This window comes from Natator depressus, chromosome 3 (assembly GCF_965152275.1).
Source record: "Natator depressus isolate rNatDep1 chromosome 3, rNatDep2.hap1, whole genome shotgun sequence".
Classification (NCBI taxonomy): domain Eukaryota; kingdom Metazoa; phylum Chordata; order Testudines; family Cheloniidae; genus Natator; species Natator depressus.
In genome coordinates, this window is record NC_134236.1 from 19989683 (window position 1) to 20012646 (window position 22964).

The window sequence follows — 22964 nt, forward strand, 5'->3', positions numbered from 1 at the left end:
ACTGTCTGGATTGGAAGTCATCCAGAGAAGGAGAACCCCCTTCCCACTGCTCTGGGTAGTTTGTTCCACCCTCATCTTTAAAAAATTGTGCCTAATTTCTACTTTGATTTTGTCTGATTTCCTCTTCCAGCCAGCCATGGGTTCTTGTTATGCTTTCCTCCCCTAGATTCAAGACCTTTTTAGTACCCGTATTTTCTCCCAGTTAAGTTACTCATGTAACAAAAAGAAAAGGAGTACTTGTGGCACCTTAAAGACCAACAAATTTATTTGAGCATAAGCTTTCATGAGCTACAGCTCACACAACAAAGTAGCATTCACCTGTAATCAAGTTGCCTCTCAATCTTCTTTCTGATGAGATAAACAGATTGATCTCTTTAAGTCTCTCACTGTACAGCATTTTCTCCAGCCTTCAAATTATTTTTGTGGCTCTTTTCTGCACCCCGTCAGAGTTTTCCAGCATCCTTTTTAAAATATACATACCCGAACTGTATACAGAATTCCAGTATAAGTCTCACCACTACCATAAGAATTACATTAGCTCTTTTTGCCACAGCATTACACTGGGAGCAGATGTTGAGTTGCTTGTCTACTATAACCCCCAAGTGCTTTTCAGAGTCCTTTCTTTCCAAAATACAGTCCCCCATTCTGTAGGTATGGCCTGCACTCCTTGTTCCTAGATGTATGTTTGCATTTGATTGAGTTAAAATGCATGTTGTTTGACTGGGCACAGTTTACCAAGCAACCCAGATTAGTCTGTATGACTGCCCCATCCTCATCTTTATTTACCATTCTGACAATCTTTCTGTCATTTACAAATTTTAGCAGCTGTGATTTTATCTATTTCCAGATTGTTGATGAAAATGTTGAATAGCAACAGGCCTAGAACCAAACCCTGCAGAACTCCACCAGAAACTCCCATTCAGTGATGAGTCTCTCTACTTTTTTGAGATCTGTCAGTCAGTTATTAATCCATCTAACATGAGCTTTATTGATATTTAAGGCTACCATTTAGTCATGGGTATTTTTAGTAAAAGTCATAGACCTGTCCATGACTTGTACTATAAATATCCCTGACTAAATCTGGGGGGAGGTGGGGGGCGGGACCCAGGGCCAGCGCCACCAGCTGCCAGGGCCACCAAGCAGCGGTTGCTCCAGTCACCCCTGGGACCACTGCTGGGAGCCGCCGACCTGCTGCTGCTCTGGTTGCCTCTGGGACTGCTGCTAAGGCGGTCCTTGGGGTCAGCCACACTGGCTGCTGCTCGGGCGGTCCCTGGGGCCCTATTCTACGGATGGATTGCAGCTCAGAATTTTGAACCAGCAGGCCATGGAAAAATTTGCAGAGCTGCTCCCACAAGGCTCCTGTGTCGAGTTTTCGGCCTTGGTTGAAGAGGGCAAGCTAATCTCCCGAGCTTCCCTCCAGGCTGCACTGGACGGTGCTGATGCCGCCACGAGACTCATGGCTACAAGGGTGGCCATGAGAAGGGGCTCCTGGCTCCAAGTTTCTGGTCTGCCATACAAGGTCCAACAGACCATTCAGGACCTCCCCTTTGAGGGTGTGATGCTGTTTTCCTAAAAGGCGTTATAGTCTAAAGACTCAAGAGCCACCCTCAAATCGCTGGGCCTCCACACTCCCACCATGCAGTGGAAGCATTTCAGGCTGAAACCTCCTCCATGGTTCTACCAACAACTGAACCGACAGGACAGTTCCCAGAGGAGGAACTGAAGTGGTAGAAAGAGGCCACACCTGCCTCAGGCCATGGCTTTGGCCAATCCAAGGCACCTTCAGGCCCGAAACAGGCCTTTTGAAGATGTGGTTGAGAAAGGCGCACCAGAGCAAGAACTGGTTCCACCCTGCCTTACCTTTTTGTCTCGATTATCCCCTTTCTACTGTGCATGGTTCCGTATCACTTCGGACCACTGGGTGCTCTGCATGGTAGAGAGGGGATACTCCATCCAATTCTGTGCCCTCCTGCCCTTCCATCCCCCTTTCCATGTCCCTCTTCAGGGACCCTTACCAGCAACTCCTCATACAGGAAGTGCACTCGCTCCTATTGCTAGGGGTAATGGAAGAGGTTCCTCAAGAGCTGAACGGCAAGGGCTTCTATTCCCAGTATTTCCTAATACCAAAAGCCAAAGGCGGGCTCAGGCCCATCCTAGACCTGCGAAAACTCAACAAGTTCGTGAAGAAACTCAAGTTCCTCACGGTCTCTTTGGCCTCCATCATCCCTTCATTGGATCCAGGAGACTGGTATGCCACCCTTGACTTGAAGTACATGTACTTTCACATAGCAATAACTCTGTCCCACAGAAAGTACCTCAGGTTTGTGGTGAACAGCACCCACTACCAGTTCACAGTCCTCCCGTTCGGCCTGTCGGCAGCACTTCGAGTGTTCACCAAGTGCATGTCTAACCTGATCTGAGCAAGAAAGCTCCATCAGGTTCAGCCATGGAGCTTCCACACGGTGAGGTGCAGCAACTCAAGGTTCGGGTGTTGGAGACAGCCATGATCCTGAGTTAGTAAGTGTGGAAAGAGCAGCAAGACTTCCACCTGCAGTCCCTCCTGCCCCACCCCCCAGCTCCTGCCGGGAGGGGAGTGGGGTTGGCACACGGGGGCTTACCTTGCTCCACCCGCCCGCTTGGTGCTCCTGCCGGGGGGAGCAGGGTTGGGGCGCGGGGCTGGACAGAGCGGGGCAAGCCCGTGTGCCCCGACCCCGCTCCCAGGAAGGAGCGCTGTGCAGGTGGAGTGGGTCAGGGCGCAGGGGCGCCCATTTTTCCAGGGCTCCCCAATTGGCCAGGGACCCTGGGAACAGGCCCCATTGGACCAGTGGCTAATCCACCACTGGCTGTGCCACCCGCCCTGCCTGGGGAGCGCCCAGCCATAAAGAGCAGACCTGGCGGCTCCCGCCATCTTCCAATACGCTAGCTCCTGGCAGGAGGCAACAGTTTTTAAATTGTGGGGGGCATGCCCCATAGTTTGTAAACCCCTGTGCTAAATGGAAGGCAGAAATGGCGGGGGTGGGGCGGAACACGTGACCCTGCATGCCCCTCCCCGCCAGCCCGTTTTCCCACCCCAATGGCTTTTTGCCTGGGTGACTGCCCCATTTGCCCCGCCCTAGTTATGGCCCTGATCTTATCTATTTATCGTCAGGCATAAATATATGTTCTGACACTATACGTGACAATAATTCTGTTTGAAAATTTATAAATAAAGGTGCAAATTGATTAAGCCTAAATTGGGTGGACTTGTGATTCAGTTTCCTACCTTATACTCTCAACAAGCTCAACAGTTAAAAACAATTTGTTAAATAAACCCATCTTGCAGAATTCAGAGTCCAGAAGCCAGGTCAACAATCAAACATTTTCCCTAGGGAATGAAGAGAAAAAAGCACGTGTAAAAATGTGTTTTGAAAAATCATGAATAAAGGTAGAGGGATTAAGGAATGAGTATAACATCTTTAATTTTTATTTGTTTATTGTTTAAATTTCACACTGATGATGTGCATTGATTTGCTAATTTTCATCATTCACTTTAACATGCACAATAAAGATGAAAATGCACAAAGCAGGAGCAAACTGTCTTGTGGGAACGTGTCTGGTGGATCTCTGTAAGACTCCCATTATTTCAGCGTTGGCTTTCTTTGCAATTTCTGTGCCTGATTAATGTAGCTGAGAATTAATCATTTAGAGAAATGTTCAATCATCACAAACTAACCCCTGCAGTGACATGTGGTGAATCAATTTCCCGGTGTTCTGTGTGTCTCAACTGTGTATTGTTTTCTCATCCTAGGCCCTAATCCTGCAAGCACTTGAGTATCTGCATAATGTTAGTCCTGTGGGTAGTTCTGTTAAAATGACATTCATTGGTAACATTTGTATTTTAAATCAATGGGACAACTCTGTGTGAGTAAAGTCATACAGATGCTTAAGAGTTTGCAGGATTAGGGCCTAAGATTGTAGGCTCCTTGGGGCAGTGATCCATTCTCCTCCATATTCTGTACAGTGCTTGGCACACGGTTAGCATTCAGTAGATAATACAGAAGATGAGCCCCTCTGTGATTTCCCATCTCTTGTTGCCCTTCCCATTGCACCAATGGAGAATCTTTTCTGACTTAAAGCTGCCAGGCAGGCTGACTCTGTACCAGTTTATGCACGCTTCACATCTTGACAGATACAGCCAAAGCAGAGGAATCAAGAAACAGCACATATGAGGAGAGAAAGTCACTTAGCACCCACAGGACTGCAACAGTTAGAGGAGAAATCATGAGATTCCTAGAGCAAGTAAGGCACAGAGGAATCCCCCTGCTAAGGAGAATGAATCAAGAGGTTTTTAAACCTATAATAATTTTCTGTCTCAAATCAACCTGCTGTTGTTTTACTGTATCTTTACATTGGCAGCTAAAAGGCTGAATCACAAATCTGAGGTTAGATAAAACTTTATACATATTAAATAAATTATTCTTGCTCCCTCTACTGAGATGTTTAAAATTATGTTTCGCTCTTTGCCTTTGTCAATTATTTTACAAGCCAATGTACCTTGGCAGCTTGAGCACTGATCCCCTGATCCTGCCATCAGCTCCATGCTGGTGGATTTCTTCACTCACATGGAGTTCTTTGAAGTCAATGAACTTCCATGCAGGCATGAGGGGCACATTCACAAAGAGCACCCTACAACAGGGATCAGCAACCTTTGGCACATGGGCCACCAGGGAAAGCCGCTGGCGGGACGGGATGGTTTGTTTACCTGCAGCGTCCGCAGCTTCAGCGGATCGCAGCTCCCACTGGCCGCAGTTCACCGTCCCCGGGCAATGGGGGCTGCGGGAAACGGTGGCCAGCACATCCCTGGGCCCATGCCGCTTCCCGCAGCCCTCACTGGAGTTCACCAATGGTGAGAATGTTTGGGTAACCCAACAATTGCACTGGTATTCATGATAATGATTTAGGAAAAGTCTGCATTCTTCTCCTGTGAAGTTGCTGTTGTGTTTCAACTAGGCTACATCTACACTGCAGTAAAAGACCCATGGTCTGGCTATGGCTGGCCCAGGTCAGCTGTTTTCAGCTCACCGAGTTCAGGCTGCAGGGCTAAAAATTGCAGTGTAGACATTCGGGTTTGGGCTGGAGTCATGGCTCTGAAACCTCACAAGGGAGTAGGTCTTAGAGCCCAGGCCCGAGCCCAAATATCTATGCTGCAATTTTTAGCCCAGCTCTAAAGTTGTGGGGAGTAATGGCAACAGCAGCACCAAGGAGGAAAGCCCTTGGAGGGGGGAAGTTATGTACAAAACAAGAGCTTGGCATCCCTGAGGTCAACAACACCAGCCAGGACAAAGCTTCTAACGCGGTATAGAAAGAGGTGAATATTGGGCAGCTAGCTAGACGTGAACTGAAGTAAGCTGCCTCACTTCTCCAGCCTCAGACCGGTGGGTACGGTTCCTTGCGCTGAGCTGTACAGTGCTGTGGTAAGACCTGATAGATCGTCCTACTTACAGAAAGCTTCAGCTGGGGCAGTTATTTACACCGTGTCTTATTCCATTCAAACACAACAGGCAGGAGCAGAGGGGAAGCGAGGAGGGAGGCTGGTGGCAGGCGGGTGAGGTGGGGAGACGGGGCGGGGGGAGGGGTAGTGTGGAGAGAGAGGGGAAGGGCACAGGTGGGTCAGGTGTGGTGGGGGGAGGAGCCGGAGGGGGGGAAGGGTGAGGGAGGGGCCATGGGGGGGGAGCGGGTAGAGGCCGGGGGAGGTCGAGTGGGGAGGGGCAACAGTGGGGGATAGAGGAGTGGGGGAGGGGCCAGAGGCTCTAACGGCACCACCAGCCGAGAGGGACTGCGGGGAGCGGCACCCGTAAGAGGCAAATGAACGACCGCGCCTGGCACACTGGCGGCCAAAGTCACATGACCCTCACTGTCATTTTCCCCCCGCCGCTAACCTGACCGGCTTCTTTCGTCCTCGTCTGGTTGAGATGCGTCACTTCCGGCGCACCCGCACGCCCGCGCTGCAGGCTGGGATAGCATCCGGGCCTGCCCGTCGGAGTGAGGAGGAGCGAGGCGGAGGCGCTCCCGTTGTTTCTCTGCGAGGCCAAGGACCCCAACCCGCCCGGCACCATGGCGATGCAAGCGGCCAAGCGAGCCAACGTGAGTACTGCCGTCGTCGCCGTCGCCGCCGAGCGGGAAACGCGGCTGCCCCCAGCCCCGGGCGGCTCCGGCCGGCCCCGCCTGCCCCCCTCCCCGCGCCCGGCCTGAGGCGCGCTCTCCGCGCGGGGAAGCGTCTCGCTGGCTTGTCTGGCGCCCAGATCGCCAGCCCCAGGGACCACGGGCTCACGCGGCGGTGGGGGTCGGGTGCGGGGCGTCCCGGCTGAGCCTGGCTGGGGGTCGGCTTGTTCCGCGCTCCGAGCAGGCCCCCAGGGTCAGGCCCCGGCCGAGATCCCCGAGGCGCGTTGTGGGGCAGCTGCGTGCACCAGGTCTGTGGCTCCCCCGTGTAGCGCTTCGCAGCCTCTGGTCCAGTGCCGCCAACGCACTTCACATCCGTGTCCTGGGGTTTGAGGGCAGAGGGGACCCTTAGGTGATCTAGTCCGACCTGCTTGTCACAGACCGCAGTATCTCATCCCGTTACCCCTGTATTGTGTCATGGGACACTCCACTGAGAGAGCCAAATAATTACCTAGCTGAGAGGCATTATTGCTCTGATGCATTGGCAGAGACTTTAAGTGGCTCATCAAAAGCCCCAAGGCAGAGCGTCAAGACTGGAAATTATGTGCATATGGGAAGATCAGTGCAAGTGATCAAAGGGTTGAAAAATATCCTGTATAGTGATCACCTCAAGGAGCCCAACTAGTTAAGCATAACAAAGACAAGGTTAAGGAGTGACTTGAGCCACGGAGTGTAAACACCCATAAGAGGAACAAATATTTGATAATAGGCTCTTCAGTGTTACAAGCAAAGGGAAATCAACTTTCCAACCACTGGTTCTTAAGCTAGCCAAATTCAGGGCTAGTCTACATTAGAAGTGATCCATTGGCACAGCTGCACCGATAGAGCATCTTTACCAGACACGCTGCATGTCAACAGTAGAGAGATTTTCCATCTGCATAATTAGTCCACCTCTGCAAGAGCCAGTAGCTATGTCCACAGGAGAGTGTTTCCCACTGACAAAGTGCTGTCCACACCAGTGTTTAGGTTTATGTCACTTGCGTCACTCGGGGGTGTAGGGAGAGGGTGACTTTTTCACACCCCCAAGCAACATCAATTATATAAACATAAGTGGTAGTGTAGACCTGCCCTCAGACTTGAAAAAAAGGCATACATTTTTAACAGAGAGGGTTCCAACACTGGAACAGTTTACCAAAGATTGTGGTGGCTTCTCCATCACTAGCAGTTTTCAGATCAAGACTGGATGTTTTCCTAAAAGATATTCTGTAGTTCAAACAGGAATTACTTGGGGAAGTTCTGTGACCTGTGTTTTGCGGGAGGTCAGATTAGATGATCCTAGTGGTCCCTTCTGACCTTAGACTCTGTTCATTTACTTAGAGACCATAGGGTCTCAAACTAGTCTGTGGTCCACAAAGAGATGGCTGGTCACCAGGTACTACTCTCCTGGTTTCCAGCCACTAAATTTCATTACAATAGAGCTACAGATACCTCAAATTCTTTCCTAATGTTTTTCCATGCAAGCAAGTGCTGCAGTTGTTAATGGATGTTGTGTGATCACAAAAGGGTCTGTGAGACCGAAGGTGTATGGTAACTGGGAGATATTTACATTTGATGCGTTAATTCTGGAAGTGAGCATTCTAAATGTAACTGGTCTCTATTTTAGATTCGGCTGCCTCCTGAAGTCAATCGGATTTTATATATCAGAAACTTACCATACAAAATTACAGCTGAGGAAATGTATGATATTTTTGGCAAATATGGACCTATTCGGCAAATCAGAGTGTAAGTCTTTTAGTTATAAAACGTAGCAGTAAGTATTGGGTACAATTGTAGGAAGTGTTCTAAATATCCATCAGTGTGAGCAGCAGGACATTTTCTGCAGAAATATGATGCCAAACTCCTCTGTTTTGACTTTTGCTGTAAGCATACTAGACCCTCTGGCAAGTGTACTCATAGCAGATAAAAGTTGAAAGGTAGGGGAAAATGATATTGGATTGTGCAGTGGGAGGTGAAATAAACCATATGACTCTATTTCTCTCTACTAGACAAACCAGCAATCTAGTGAAGAACTCATATATAGTGCATTTCATTTTTGTTAGTACTCAGTAAAAACATGTAGTAAAAACATTCACTGAATATGATCTGCCATTTTTCCTAGTGGCTTTTGAACAAATTTGTTTCATAGTTTAAGTGTATCAAAGACAGAGGTCAATGTGCACAAAGTTCATGGCTAGTTTTCACTTTAAAAATATTTAAAGAGTTATTTTGGAGAAAACAGACCCTTCTACCTAGTGGGAATTTACAATATTACAGTGAATACTGTTGATCTAACAGTCTTGGCTTTGTGGAACTTTAATGTTCTCTTTAAGTGAATCATAGAGCTGCCTTTGAAGTCAAACTGGAGGAGATATAAATATTGTAGTCTGTTCTCTCCATAAGATAAGACAGGCTAATCACTTGAAGAAGAGAATAGATGTGAAATGCATTGATGCAGTGTAAACTGTACTGAATTGGGAATGATAATTCCAATGGAGACTAAATAATATAAACTGACTGCAAAGAGTTACAAAGGGAACTCACAGAACTGGGTGACCAGGCAACAAAATGGCAGATGAAATTCAGTGTTGATAAATGCAAAGTAATACATATTGGGGAAAACCATACCAACTATATGTACAAAATGATGGGGTCTGAATTAGCAGTTACCATTCAAGAAAGAGATCTTGGAGTCATCGTGGATAGTTCTCTAAAAACATCCACTCAGTGTGACAGCAGTAGTCAAAAAAAGCTAACAATGTTAAGAACCATTAGAAATACGATAGATAAGACAGTAAATATCATAATCCACTATATAAATCCATTATACACCTAGACCTTGAATGCTGCATGCAGGTCGCCCAATCTCAAAAAAAAAAAAATATTAGAATTGGAAAAGCTGCAGAGAACACCAACCAAAATGATTAGGGATCTGGAACAGCTTCTATATGAGGGGAAATTAAAAAGATTGGAAATGTTCAGGTTAGAAAAGAAATGACTAAGGGGGGGATATGATAGAGGTCCATAAAATCATGAATCATGTGGAGAAAGTGAATAAGGAAGTGTTAATTTACCTGTTCACATAACACATGAGCCAGGGGCCACCCAATGAAATTAATAGACAGCAGGTTTAAAACAAATATAAGGAAGTACTTCTTCACACAACACACAGTCAACCTGTGGAAATCATTGCCATGGGATGCTATGAAGGCCAAAATATAACAGAGTTCAAAAAAGAACTAGATAAGTTCATGGAGGATAGGTCCATCAATGGCTGTTAGCCAAGGTGGTCAGGGATGCAACCCCATGCTCTGGCTGTGCCTAAACCTCTGACTGTTAGAAGCTGGGACTGGATGACAAGGGACGTATCACTTGATAAATTGCCCTGTTCTGTTCTCTCCCTCTTAAGCATCTGGCACCAGCCACAATTGGAAGACAGGATACTGGGCTAGATGGATTATTGGTCTGACCCACTATGGCCATTCTTATGTTAACAGGACTTAGACAGATACATTGAATACTGGACAGCAAATTAGCTAGGCATAATGTTCTCAACAGTCAGATTGCATAAATGGCAGGCCTCCTACTACATGCTGAAAATAGAGTTGATATACCTAGACAACAGCAGACAGTTCTAGCTATCTCAATACCAGAAAACTTGACATATTAAAAGAAATTTAGGAAAGATTAACAAAAATGGACTGAGTTGAATGAGTAGAAAAATTAAATGAGTAGCATGGCTAGACAAGCAAAATTTCCTATCCTGCTAACTTGTAGACAAGGAGAATTGTTATTTAAGATAACCGAAAAGGGTATAAGTAGGAACTGTGAGATTACATCGGACAAAGGAAAGCTAGAGTGAATATAGTTATGAGTAAACTTCATTATCATTCAATCAGGGAAGAGTATCCTGTGTCTGGTCAGCAACACAAATTCCTGTGCTGATGGATGTAAGATCTCCAATGAACACTTAAATACTAAGTGTCCCAGACCTTGCTTAATTTATCAGGTCCAACATATCACAACATAAACTGGTCTAGCTGCTAGTTATTAGGATACTGAATATTCTTTTGAGATTAAAACATGAAGGTTTTTCCTTTATTTATGCTCACTTATAAGTGAAGGATTTCATCTGGGAAGAAATGTCTGCAAAGCACTAATTGATTCATTGTTTGTGTATTGAGACCTGGTTTTGTTTAAATTCAATACAAATAAGATGACCGAGAGGGAACATTAAGCTCTGGTATCTACTGTCAGCACAGTTTTTGTGGTTGACGCACTATTGTTCCAATAAGAAAAGGAGGACTTGTGGCACCTTAGAGACTAACCAATTTATTTGAGCATAAGCTTTCGAGAGCTGTAGCTGTAGCTCACGAAAGCTTATGCTCAAATAAATTGGTTAGTCTCTAAGGTGCCACAAGTCCTCCTTTTCTTTTTGCGAATACAGACTAACACGGCTGCTACTCTGAAACCTATTGTTCCAATGTAGATTTCTTTGGGTATGTTTATGCTGCAATTAGAAACCTGTGGCTGCCCTGTGTCAGATAATTCAGGCTCAGGGTAAGAGGCTGTTTAATTGTGGTGTAGACGTTTGGGATCAGGCTAGAACATCTACACCACAATTAAACAGTCCCCTAGCCTGAGTCAGCTAACACGGGCTAGCTGTGGGTTTTTAATTGCAGCGTAGACATACTCTGTCTGTGTGTGTGATATGCCGAAATAGCAGTCCATCTGGGTTCTTGGTATCTTGAAGTGGTATAACAAACAATACTTCAGCTTTAAGCGTTTTATTTGACATACAAGATTGAGCTCTTAAGCAATTTATTGATGTAACAGTTTTCAGGCTTCCCAGGAATGACACAGCCATAATGCATAGCAAGCACTTTCATAATCATTTTTAGAGAGGAGGTGAATTGACCTTGGAATATAATACTATGCATACTAGTTACTGCTGTCACACTTTACAAAATTAGAGCCAGAAATAAGAATAAATGAAGATTGCAATACATCCCTGGCTTTCCATACCAAAGTCTAGAAAAAGTCATTAGAAATCTTGGGTTTTATTAAAGTTGTATTAGTTACCATAATCTGTGCTGTCACTGCTAATTGTTAGTGGAATTATTTTATATTCATATTGTTTTAATATTAAAACTGATCTTATGTTGCAGTGGAAACACTCCAGAGACTAGAGGAACAGCTTATGTCGTTTATGAAGACATCTTTGATGCCAAGAATGCTTGTGATCATCTGTCAGGATTCAATGTGTGCAACAGATACCTTGTTGTCTTGTACTACAATGCAAACAGGGCAAGTACACTTGTTTTTCTAAAATAGCATACCACATATTTAATAGTTATTAATTTTTCATTCTAGTCTAAAATGAAAATTATTTGGATTTATTGCAGCTATTGATTTAAATATTCTAGAGAACAATGCTGAACTTGGAGAGGGATGGTCTATATGAGCTAACAGGGTTTTATTTTAACTTCTTTGATTCTTTTTTGTGCAAAGAACACTCTTATTGGACTGAACTGGGGGAAGCAAGGTGGGCTGTAAAGAGCAGATTGCAGCATTGCTTCCCACAGGCTTAGTTTTTGGGGTCCCTGCCAAAGGAGACAAGATCTTGGTTAGAAGAAATGATCTCTGAGCTCTTGACATTGGTTCTCTGCCCAATGACAAGCATATAGATTTCTAGGCCACATTTTCTTGGGGGCACTGTCCAGTATTGAAGAATTATGCTGTACAGTGTAGTGACAAGAATTACTTTCACTTACCCTAAAATCATGATATTTTTCCATATCTTAATTGAAGACTATGGTAATTACATGGTAACTTGTGTTAATTGTAGTATTATCTCCTAATAAGTGTAACTAATGTGCCTTATTACGGTAGTTCTCAAACTTTTGTACTGGTGACCCCTTTCAAATAGCAAGCCTCTGAGCATGACTCCCCCTTATAAATTAAAAACTTTTTTATATATTTAACACATTATAAATGCTGGATGCAAAGCGGGCTTTGGGGTGGAGGCTGACAGCGCACGACCCCCCCATGTAATAACCTCGCCACCCCCTGAGGGGTCCCGACCCCCAGTTTGAGAACCCCTGCCTTATTAAAAACTCAGTAAGAGATGATAAATTGTAAAGAATATTCTTCTCTAATGTAGTTTGTTGATTTTGTTACAGGCATTCCAAAAGATGGACACAAAGAAGAAAGAAGAGCAGCTGAAACTTCTCAAGGAGAAATATGGAATAAACACAGATCCACCGAAATAAAGATGAGCTCTTTTGGAACGATTATTTTAACTCTTGCCACACTGTTTTCAGACTGAACCTCAAAAGGACTGTTAATCAAGTTTGATTATTTTCATTTGACCCTTTTACTGCTATGCCTCATGCATAGACTATTCATTTTGAAGCTTTGATATTTTAAGTTTGGAATTTACTAAATAAATGTAGTTCACTTTTGGATTTGATGGAATTACTAAAATTTAAGTAATTTAGACCAAATGAACATGCTTTCTCCTGGATATCAAGGAGACCACGTCATTGCTGCATAACCGTAGTGTCTGTTTCCAGTATTATGACCAAGTTTTTGATTCAGTCCTGATGAAATTCCTCACCCTAGATGGCTTGCACTAGACTCTGTGCCCCACTTAGCTTCCATTATTTAGGGTAAGTGGCCTTGTGTGGACTCTCTACATAGGAGTGAATTTCATCCCATATATGTATAAAAATCAGACACAGGCATAAATGGGGGAAAAACCCACAATTTTTGTATAGAAAAGGGTCTAGTATGTTTTGACACTTACCAAACATTTGTGCTATTGTATCTAAGTTACTATTTTTCTCCCTATGGGAATGTTTGAATCAACCTATCCTTTTTATTACAGGGAACTTGTTTGTTATAAGGCTGCTTCTTATATTAAACAAAAATTTCTCTGTCCTGTGTAGCTCTTCCCTGAGACTGGTGGCAGTAAATGGAGGTCTGGATTACATGGTCATAAACGTGAATTGCCCCTAAATATATCCAACTGTCTCATAGATGGTTTTCTAAGAAGTCATCTTGTTGCCAGTGACTGGCTAAAAGGAGGTTGGGGGGTGGAAAGCTGATGTGCTATATTGAAACAGCAATATTGCCGTGACAGTGAATGACTGCAGGGTTACTCCAGGCTTAGTTGAGTGAAGACCCAAGGGTCAAATTCTGCCTCTGTTACACCTTTGTGGCTTGCATTGAAATAAGTGGGAGAAGCACTCATGAGTTCAGAGGCAAAATTTTCCTCATTTGCATTAGCTATTTCAGCAACCAGCTTAGACCCAAGACAAATCAATTTAGGAGATATTGTTGACCATTTCAATTATAAGTACTTGTAATGAGAGCTTTTCATTTCTCTTGTAATTATTTAGATTAATGTTACACTCAGTCTGGTCTGCGGGGGGGAGGGGGGGGGGAAGAGTGTTAATAAACAACTTGAGACTGTTTCGGCTTATAGATGCTGATACGCTTAAAGACTTGTTTTGCCAAATGTGAATGTTAATGTAAAATAGACAAAGATTCTTTAAGATGGTGAATCCCCATAAATGAGTATTTAAACTTAAAATTTACTAGCCAGTGCTCAGAATTTGCTTACTTGCTCTTAGCTTGATTGATGAGGGAATAAAACTAACATTTGTGTACCCAAAAGTTGCTTGTGTACAAGTTTTGCAAGCCTTGCTATATGCCATGTTAATTTACCGATAACGTCTTTTCTCTTTCAAATGTTAAATTAAAAGATTTAAAAATTAAGACTAATGATTAAGATTTGGGTAAGATCTTACATAGCGCCCATCATGATGGTATCTGTATGCCTACCTCCCATACGACCTTAAATGTTGACATCTGTGTGTAATTGTGTATGTTATGTATATACACACACATAAATACACCTACTTCAGTGCTCAAGTAAGGAGCTAGATTGACAGAACTCGTCTCCAACGTTGACCTGCTGAGTCACAGAACAGCCTTCCATAGAGTAGGTTTTTTGCCAGGCCCATTCAGTCTTTGCTTCTGCTTTGATTACCGCAAAGGGTGCCAGTTATGATACTTTGATGTGATAACTTAACTACCAGATGAATTGCACATAGGCCATTGGAGCAGCGATCAGATAGTAATTTCTGTCATACCTTGCCAGAATTTGAGCCACCCGTGTAGAGTTGAAAGACTGTCTCCTATTTCTAATTCCTTGGTCTATAGGAGAGTCTGACACAGCTCCTCTGCTCCTCCTTCCGGGGCCTCAGACTAGAATTTCTTTGTGGCTCTGTCTCTAGCTAAAGCAGGGTGAGGAACATGTTAAATAGATGTGTTGGCAGAAAGATCTCTTCCTTATAGTTAGACACCCCCCCCCCCCACACACACACACCTACCTCTCTGGCCCTCTCCCCATTCAAAATTAGGCCATTTATTTACGACTGTGGTACCTGTAGGCTCCAATAAAGGGTCCCCTGTGCTAGATATGACACAAATTAATAAATGGATGCATTCCCTGCCCCAGATAATTCAGTCTAGGATTATGACTAGATACCCCAGCTGAATAAATAAAAAAGGAGGGAAGGTTGGAGACAAAATAAAAGCAAAGATGGGTATGTTTGCATGATCTCAGTGGTCACACTAGTCACAGGTGGCTACTAGCCTAATCAGCTGTGACAATGTATGCAAATACATTTTTATTGTTGTTGGCCGGCTATTGTCTTTCCTACCCTGTGGCTTCCTGCTCTTTCCTCCCCATCACAGCCACATGCACCAAAGCTCTGCACACTTAATGTGTTCAGTGTTAACTAATTCTGTCCTAAATCCACTCAAAGGCCAGCAGTCTTCATCAAGCCCAACAGATTAAAATAAATTGGGTTCTTAGGCCAACTCCTCTTGTGATTTTTAGAAGATGTTTCAGAAGTGAGTTTCTCTTCTTCCCCCAACCTCAATATCTTGGCTGATTTACCTTAAACTTTCCATGGAAATCCTATGCTGTTGCTGGGCAAAATTTCAGATGGAGTAATTTAGGGTGAAATTGGATTGATAGTAGAGCCAAATGTATCACCTTTAGCTATCCTCAAGCTTCGAGGAAAATTGCACGAGGACCTAGATAAGGTGCCGAGTGTCCCCAGCCTTTTTGGCTGTAAGGTGCTGAAGGCACCCAGCACCGTGCTGGATTGTGCCCTTACTAATTTAGTGAAGTATTGGCATTTAGATCCACTTCATCTTTCAGTTTTTTTATTTTGAATAGTATGCAAATATCACATTTCCTCTGTCAATAAGAATTCTTTTGCTTGCATTGCAGAGTCTGATTTTGATGAAAGCTTGGTGGTGGTGAAGAAATTTACAGCAATTCTATAGGGTAATAAGATGAATAAAAATTCTTTCAGTGAACTTTAAGACCAGCAGCTTTTTGATTTCTATGAAAGCTTTGTTGCTGCCTTTCATTAAATATTCCATTTCATACTACTTCTTCTAGTGCCTGTTCAGGGTTTTTCAATGTCCCTGTACATGTAAAAATGAAATCATTTGTACTTGCAAGACAGAGGGAATGGAAATCAAATGCCCGGAGCATTATTTTGATGAGGTCTGCTCAAGATTTTGTTTGAAATGTAATATCAAAGGACAGGGAAATGAGTTCAGTTATAGGAATAGCAGAGGGGGTAACTCAAGTCAGATGTTACCAGCCTTGCAGTCTACGGTTGTTTTATCTGTGCATTTCCTTTCTGCTTAATTTTCAGGAAGTAGGACATGAAATTATGCCTGCAAGGTTGTTTTTCCATCTATAAAGTGATTAGAAATAAGTAATATAAGAGCATATCTGATTACACAGGCAACTGTGGTATGTCTTTCCAATCCATTATATAGTGGTAATAATTATGTGCTGTGTTGAAAAATGACACAATTAAATAAATTAACACATTTTGCAGTTGAATAAAGAGCCACCAGGCAAAGATTAGAATGCTGGATTACATTTTGTTAAAGACTTAATTTCCCTAAGTATTCCAAAGTATAGCTAGTCTTACCTTCAGATATTTTTTTAATCAAATTTGTTATGGAAAAAGAAGTGTGCTTCCACTAAAGGGAGAAAGGGTGGCGCGTGAGAGAGCTTCCTCAACCAGCCGTAATGAGCAATCTAAGGAAGTTCTTTGAAGACTTGATAGTGGAAGGTGCTGAACCGCCTCCGCTCTTATTGATGTCAGTAGGAAGTGCAGGTTTGAGGAGCTGCCTGGTGAGGTTGAGAGAATATATTCAGGTCATAAAGCCTGACAGGCACAGTTTTAACAGATAAAAATCCTAGCAAAAGCTGGAAGGTGCTAGGTCATGGATTCACAGAAGGGCTTAGGCATTGTGACACCTGGAAAATCACTGGAACAACAATGGGATCCACAAAGCCTGAGTTAGGTGCCTAGCTCCCTATACAATGACAGGAGAGTGCTACGCACCCAAGAATGGGATCCACAAGAGGTAGATTGGCTAGTTTAGGCAGCTTCCTTTCTAGCAATGGGAGATGCTGGGGGGGGCTAAGCCCTGCCCCCTTATGGAGATAAGCACCTAAAACTGGGCCAGAGGGAGGCACCTACCTCTGCTGGTGGTCGATAGTTGGGAACCCTCTCCTGGAGTAAGGTGGCTGAGTGGTGGGCATGCAGGGTGGTTGCCTGGGCTCCAACTTCCAGGGGGCACTGCTGTGCCACTAAGTTGAGTGTTTTTTGGCTCAGCCATACGTATGTAGGGTGGCTGGGGGAGAGTGAGGGGGGAAGGGGCATTGGAAATGTTTTCTACTCTGGTGGGCCTATGCTGCTCTTGCAAAAAATGCCCAGGGAGAAGGAGGAGGAGCCTCTTTTATACTGTTTAGTCCAGCAGCTGGGAGACCCAGATTGTATTTCCCCTCTCTGCCTGATGGGAAAAATGGATTTGAATGGGGTCTTCTACCTCTTAGGATAGGTGCCCTAACCCCTGGCCATGGTGTATTCTGAGGGGGTGGGGGGAGGCTCTCTCGCTTTCTCCTGTCAAAGCTGTTCCAAAGTAATGAAATAGTCATAGAGGTGCCAGGGCTCAGCCCTGGCACAAATTAAGCACTGACTAAACTATTATACCAGTATCCAGGCTTCCTTAGAAGTATGGCATCAGGTAAAGTAATCCTAACAAACAAAAACAGCCTTGGAGCAGGGGGCTGGGCTAGACTAGACTGGCACTCCCCCATGAATGTTCTAACCACCAGGCCATAGACATTCTCGCATTTGCTCTCTGGCCCAATGACTAGGGAAGTATTTATCCACAGTGGACCAGCTTCTGCAGGAGAGACAGAGAGAATCCCCACATCAGAATACCCCATAGCTCAGTGGTTAGAGCACTCTCCTGGCAGACACCCAGTTCAAATCCTTTCTCCCCAGCAGGTGTGGGATGGGGTTTGAACCTGGGTCTCAAACACCACAAGTGAGTGCTCTAATAACAGGGCTAACAGGTACCACCACCACATTTCAAGATGAAGTGGCTCATTAACACTCCTATAGTCAGAGAGGAGAGTGTTAGTGGGTTATAGATGGTTGTAATAAACCATAAATCCAGGGTCGCTATTTAGTCCATGATTTCTAGAGACACTAATATCACCCCCATCCAGCTGCCTTTCCCACCTCCCCCCCCACATTCCCTTCCTTTCCTCCCTGTGACTGAAGGGGTGTTAATGGGCTACTTCACCTTGCATGGTCCCTGGAAATACGTATTTACTGTTCCACCTTGTATTTAGCAGTGACACACTGAGGGCAGGTCTACACTTAACACTGCATCAGCCACTGTAGCACTATAATGAAGAGCTCTCCCATCGGCTTAGTTAATCTACCTCCGTGAGAGACAGTTGCTATGTTGGCGGGAGAAGCTCCCCACTGACGTAGTGCTGGCTATGCTAGTGCTTAAGTCAGTATAACATCGCGCAGGGTTGTGGATTATTCACACTCCTGAGCAACGTAGTTCTACCGAAGTAATTGTAGTGTAGACCAGGGCTGAGTAAGTTTCCCAGACCTGAATTAGAGCTCTGTGTAAGCTCAAAAGCTTCTCTCTCTCTCACTAGTAGAAGCTGGTCCAATAGAAGATATTACCTCACCCACCGTGTCTCTCTAATATGCTGGGACGACACGGCTACAACAACATTGCATACACCAAAGGAAGTTTATACTGAGTTACGTTCTCTCCCAGCTTAGAAGTCAATGGTGGCTGTCATCAAGATTTCTGAGCACTTTCAATGTGCTCAGTGATGTCACAAACATATACAGTGCCGTCTCACCTTCTGCAAGGAGCCTATATTGTCAATAGGATCCTTTGTCCCCTCATGCTCCTCTCTGGTCTTGGCTGTTGAGGTCAAGTTAGGTTCGTTTTGCTTCTTTCCAGCTGGTTTAGTCTGATCAGTGTCCAGGCTTCTCTGCGGGGTACTACTTGTTGCTGAAGATCCACCTGTTCCTGAAGACCAGGAACAAGTGGATCTTACTCCCCAGGATTTTTCTTATTCTTTTTGTTTCAGGAATACTTTTCTGCTTAACTGTCTTTCACTAGACTCAGTGCTAAATTTGTAGCCCTGGCACAAATGAAGCACTGGTTGGATGTCTGGAGAGAGGCAGCTGCTGGCCGGCAGCGCAGAGGTGCCAGGGTTATGAAGTGCCAAGCCTAGAGGTGCTAAACTATTATACCATTATCCTTAGAAGTATGGCATCAGGTAACCCATTGCTACCTGCTGGCTATTAATTATGGACACGGGTCTTCTTCACCTCTGAAAATCAGAGACAAGGTGTCTTAGCCCTTGCCTACACTACCCAGTTTTGTTGGCAAAAGCAGCTTTTGCCGACAAAATAGTGGATGTGTACACACTACAATGTTACTTCTGTTGGCAAAACTCTCCTGTTTTGCCGACAAAACAAAACCACCCGGACGAGAGCCATAAAGCTTTTTGGGGAAAAGTTAAAGTGACAAAGCGGCAGCGTAGAAACTGCCATTCGTTATGTCACCATAACGGGCGTCCCCCAGTATCCCACAATGCCTGTTGTGACTGCTCTGCTCAGTGTTTTGACCTCTGCTGCCTGCATACAGCTACACGGGCATGTGCCCCTCCACTTTCAAAGCTATGGAAAATTCTGACAGCTGAGCATGCCACTCCGCTCTGACAGCAAAGGGCAAATCATTAATGTGGAATCCTGCTCTCTCTGGCGCTAGGAACACAGCGGAAAGGCAGGCTGCTGTGGGAGGTGCGGGACTGCTGTGCTGTGCAGCGCCAGGAAGGGAAGGGGGGGCTGATGTGTGTGTGGGGGTGTCTCCCTCTCCCTGCCTCAGGACTGGTTCCTTCCTGCTGCTGTCTGAACTTAAAGAGACAGCATGCTGACATTATGGTGCCAGATGTCCGGTTTCCGACTGTCGCAAAGGGACCCTGGCGGCTCTGGTCGGCACCACCGACCAGGCTGTTAAAAGTCTGGTCAGTGGCGCAGCAGGGCTAAGGCAGGCTCCCTGCCTACCTTAGCTCCGTGTGGCTCCCGGAAGCGGCTGCCGGGTCCTTGCAGCCCCAAGGCACATGGGTGGCCAAGGAGGCTCTGTGTGCTGCCCCCGTCCCTAGTGCCAGCTCCACAGCTCCCATTGGCTGGGAACCGCAACCAATGGGAGCTGCGGGGGCGGCACCTGCAGGTACGAGGGCAGTGCACAGAGCTTCCCTGGCCGCCCATGTGCCTTGGGGCTGCAGGGCCTTGGTGGCCACTTCCTGGGAGCCGTGGTAAGTGCAGCCGGGACCCCAAATCCCCTCCCACACCCCAACAACCTACCCCAGCCTGGAGTCCTTTCCTGCACCCCACCTTCCTCCCGGAGCCCGCACACCCTCAACACCCTGCCAGAGCCCTGAGCCCCTTACTGCACCCCAAACCCCTCATCCCCAGCCCCACCCCAGAGCTCACAACCCTCCCCCCCTGCCCTAGCCCAGAGCCCCCTTCTTCACCCCAAACCCCTCATCCCTGGCCCCACCCCAGAGGCCACACCCCATCTGGAGCCCACACTCCAAACCCCTCAGCCCCAACCTGGAGCCCTCTCCCGCACCCTGAACCCCTCATTTTTGGCCTCACCCAGAGCCCGCACCCAGAGCCCATATCCCCCACCCCCCGGCCGCACCTCTGCTCCACCCTGGAGCCCTATCCCGCACCCAAACCCCTCATCCCTGGCCCTATCCCAAAGCCTGCACCCCCAGCCAGAGGCCTCATCTCCCCCCATACCCCAACCCTCTGCCCCAGCTCAGTGAAAGTGAGTGAGCGTGGGGGAGAGCGAGCAACAGAGGGAGGAGGGATGGAGCAAGCAGGGGCGGGGCCTCGGGGTAGGGGTGGGGCAGGGGTGTTCGGTTTTGTGTGATTAGAAAGTTGGCAACCCTAGCTGACACACGCTCTGTCTCTCTCATATATGTACTCCCCCCACACTCTCTCACACACTACAGCAACACACAATCTGTCTGTCTGTGTCTCTCCCCGCTCCCCCTCCCACCCGCCCTGTCAGACAGCCTCCCCCTCCACACTTCAGTTGAAAAGCAGCTGGCAATCTAGTAGGATGCCCATGGAACAATGGGATTGGGAAACCTGCATCATGTGATGCTGTACCTGCCCCATGAGGCATTGCAAACCCTTCCCAAAGCACCCTGTAGCCAGTTGCACAGTGGGCTAGCTACCCACAGTGCACTGCTCTCTGTGTTGCTGCAAGAGTTGCTAGTGTGGATGCGCTCTGCTGACACAAGGAGCATAGTGTGGCCATTCAACGGTCGTTTAATTAAAGCGGTGGCTGTATGTTGGCATAACTTGTGTCAACAAAACTCTGTAGTGTAGACAAAGCCTGAGATGGACACACAAAAATGGATGCACTCGAGTTAGTGAACGCTTCTGAAAAATTTGTCTGCATATTTCTCAGTGCCCTAAATGTATGATCGAGCTGCAATGGTGCTTAGTGCAAAAGAATTTGTTTTGAGTCAGACAAAAAGAAGCCTGTCTGCAGAAGCGGAGAAACGAGATTAGAACGAACACACACACACACACACACGGCCCCCTCTCTCTCCATGTTGCCTTAGTGGAAAACTGCAGAGAGGGACCAGCCAGACACTCCAGCCTGTAGAAGCAGAAGTGGCAAAAGCAGGGACCCTCTGGACATTCAGAGAACTTTCTATAGTTTTGACTGGACTTTCTCTGCTTTGTGCTGATTGGCTGTTTGCTCCAACGCCCTCCTCCCTCACAGTCGCTTCATCTCAGCTTCACTCCACACCTGCTCCCCTCACTCTCTTTTCCCTTGCCCTGTCCCCCTTACCCCACTTTACTGAGCCCCTCCTAGCTAAACCCACTAAAAAATAAATAAATGAAATAAGCGGAACTGATACAACATTTACCGCCATCACATGGTTCATGCTGCTTGTGTGTTAGACGTCTTCCCATACCCTCTGTCTGGCTTGGCTATATAAACTGCTTGGGGCAGCACCCAGCTACTCTTCTGTGTTTGCACAATGGGGCTCCATTCTTGGGTGGCCCTAAAGCACCACTGTAATTACATGATTACCAATCATAGTAGAATTTCTCTATCTACAGCTGTCTTTAAGCATTGTCACAGTTAGCCTGGGGCTGTGGGTAGGGTGGTCAGCTGTGAAATGTTTTATTCATACCAAACATTAAGGAATAACAATGGACACTAAGTGATGGAAGAGAGGTGGGTTTCGGTTTTTTAAAATAATCTTAAACAAGAACATAGCATTGTGGCTAAAACAAATACTGATACAGAACTCCTAACTGTGGTACGTAACTCCTAACTGTGGTATGTAACCTACCATTTAAATCAGCTTCTGTACCAAATGACTGGAAGCTAGCTAATGTGACGCCAATTTTTAAAAAAGCCTCCAGAGATGATCCCGGCAATTACAGGCTGGTAAGCCTGATTTCAGTATCAGGCAAACTGGCTGAAACTTTAGTAAAGAACAGAATTGGTTGAAACTATAGTAGAAAGAAAATCCTCTCTCTGCTCCTGAGACATCCCCAGGTGCACCCTGTACCGTTACTGCTGCTGCTCCACGGAAGGTCTCTCGGACAATGATAGTAAATAATTGGTTGAAATGATAGTAAAGAACAGACTTGTCAGACACACAGATGTACATGATTTGTTGGGGAAGAGTCAGCATGGTTTTTGTAAAGGAAAATCATGCCTCACCAATCTACTAGAATTCTTTGACGGGGTCCACAAGCATGTGGACAAGGGGGATCCAGTGGATATATTGTACTTAGATTTTTTCAGAAAGCCTTTGACAAGATCCCTCACCAAAAGCTCTTAAGCAAAGTAAGCTGTCATGGGGTAAGAGGGAAGGTCCTCTCATGGATCAGTAACTGGTTAAAAGATAGGAAACAAAGGGTAGGAAATAAATGGTCAGATTTCAGAATGGCGAGAGGTAATAGTGGTGTCCCCCAAGGGTCTGTACTGGGACCAGTCCTATTCAACATATTAATAAATGGTCTGGAAAAAGGAATAAACAGTGAAGTGGCAAAATTTGCAGATGATAGAAAACTACTCAAGATAATTAAGTCCAAAGCAGACTGCAAAGGGATCTCACAAAACTGGGTGACTGGGCAACAAAATGGCAGATGAAATTCAATGTTGATAAATGCAAAGTAATGCACATTGGAAAACATAATCCCAACTATACATACAAAATGATGGGGTCTAAATTAGCTGTTAGCACTCAAGAAAGAGATCTTGGAGTCATTGCGGATTGTTCTATGAAAAATGAAAACATCCACTCAATG

General features: G+C 45.6%; 1 protein-coding gene and 1 long non-coding RNA gene across 2 annotated transcripts; one reads left to right on the forward strand and one right to left on the reverse strand.

The window, feature by feature from the left end:
• Window positions 1–435: 435 nt before the first annotated feature.
• LOC141984444 (uncharacterized) lies at window positions 436–5983 on the reverse strand. Its single transcript, XR_012638735.1, has 3 exons — window positions 5919–5983; window positions 3263–3364; window positions 436–461 (listed from the first exon to the last, which is right to left on the reverse strand). It is a non-coding gene; the product is annotated as an uncharacterized LOC141984444 (long non-coding RNA).
• On the forward strand, window positions 5966–13619 carry SF3B6 (splicing factor 3b subunit 6). The gene is made up of 4 exons (XM_074947509.1): window positions 5966–6123; window positions 7802–7920; window positions 11343–11481; window positions 12357–13619. The coding sequence occupies exons 1-4, from the start codon at window positions 6094–6096 to the stop codon at window positions 12444–12446; spliced, it is 378 nt and encodes a 125-aa protein (XP_074803610.1). The 5' UTR covers window positions 5966–6093; the 3' UTR covers window positions 12447–13619.
• The last annotated feature ends 9345 nt before the right edge of the window (window positions 13620–22964 follow it).

Coding starts and splice junctions, on each gene's coding strand:
- SF3B6 (XM_074947509.1), top strand. CDS start 6,094: ATGGCGATGCAAGCGGCCAAGCGAGCCAAC. Junction 6,124..7,801: donor AAGCGGCCAAGCGAGCCAAC/GTGAGTACTGCC, acceptor TCTCTATTTTAG/ATTCGGCTGCCTCCTGAAGT. Junction 7,921..11,342: donor CCTATTCGGCAAATCAGAGT/GTAAGTCTTTTA, acceptor CTTATGTTGCAG/TGGAAACACTCCAGAGACTA.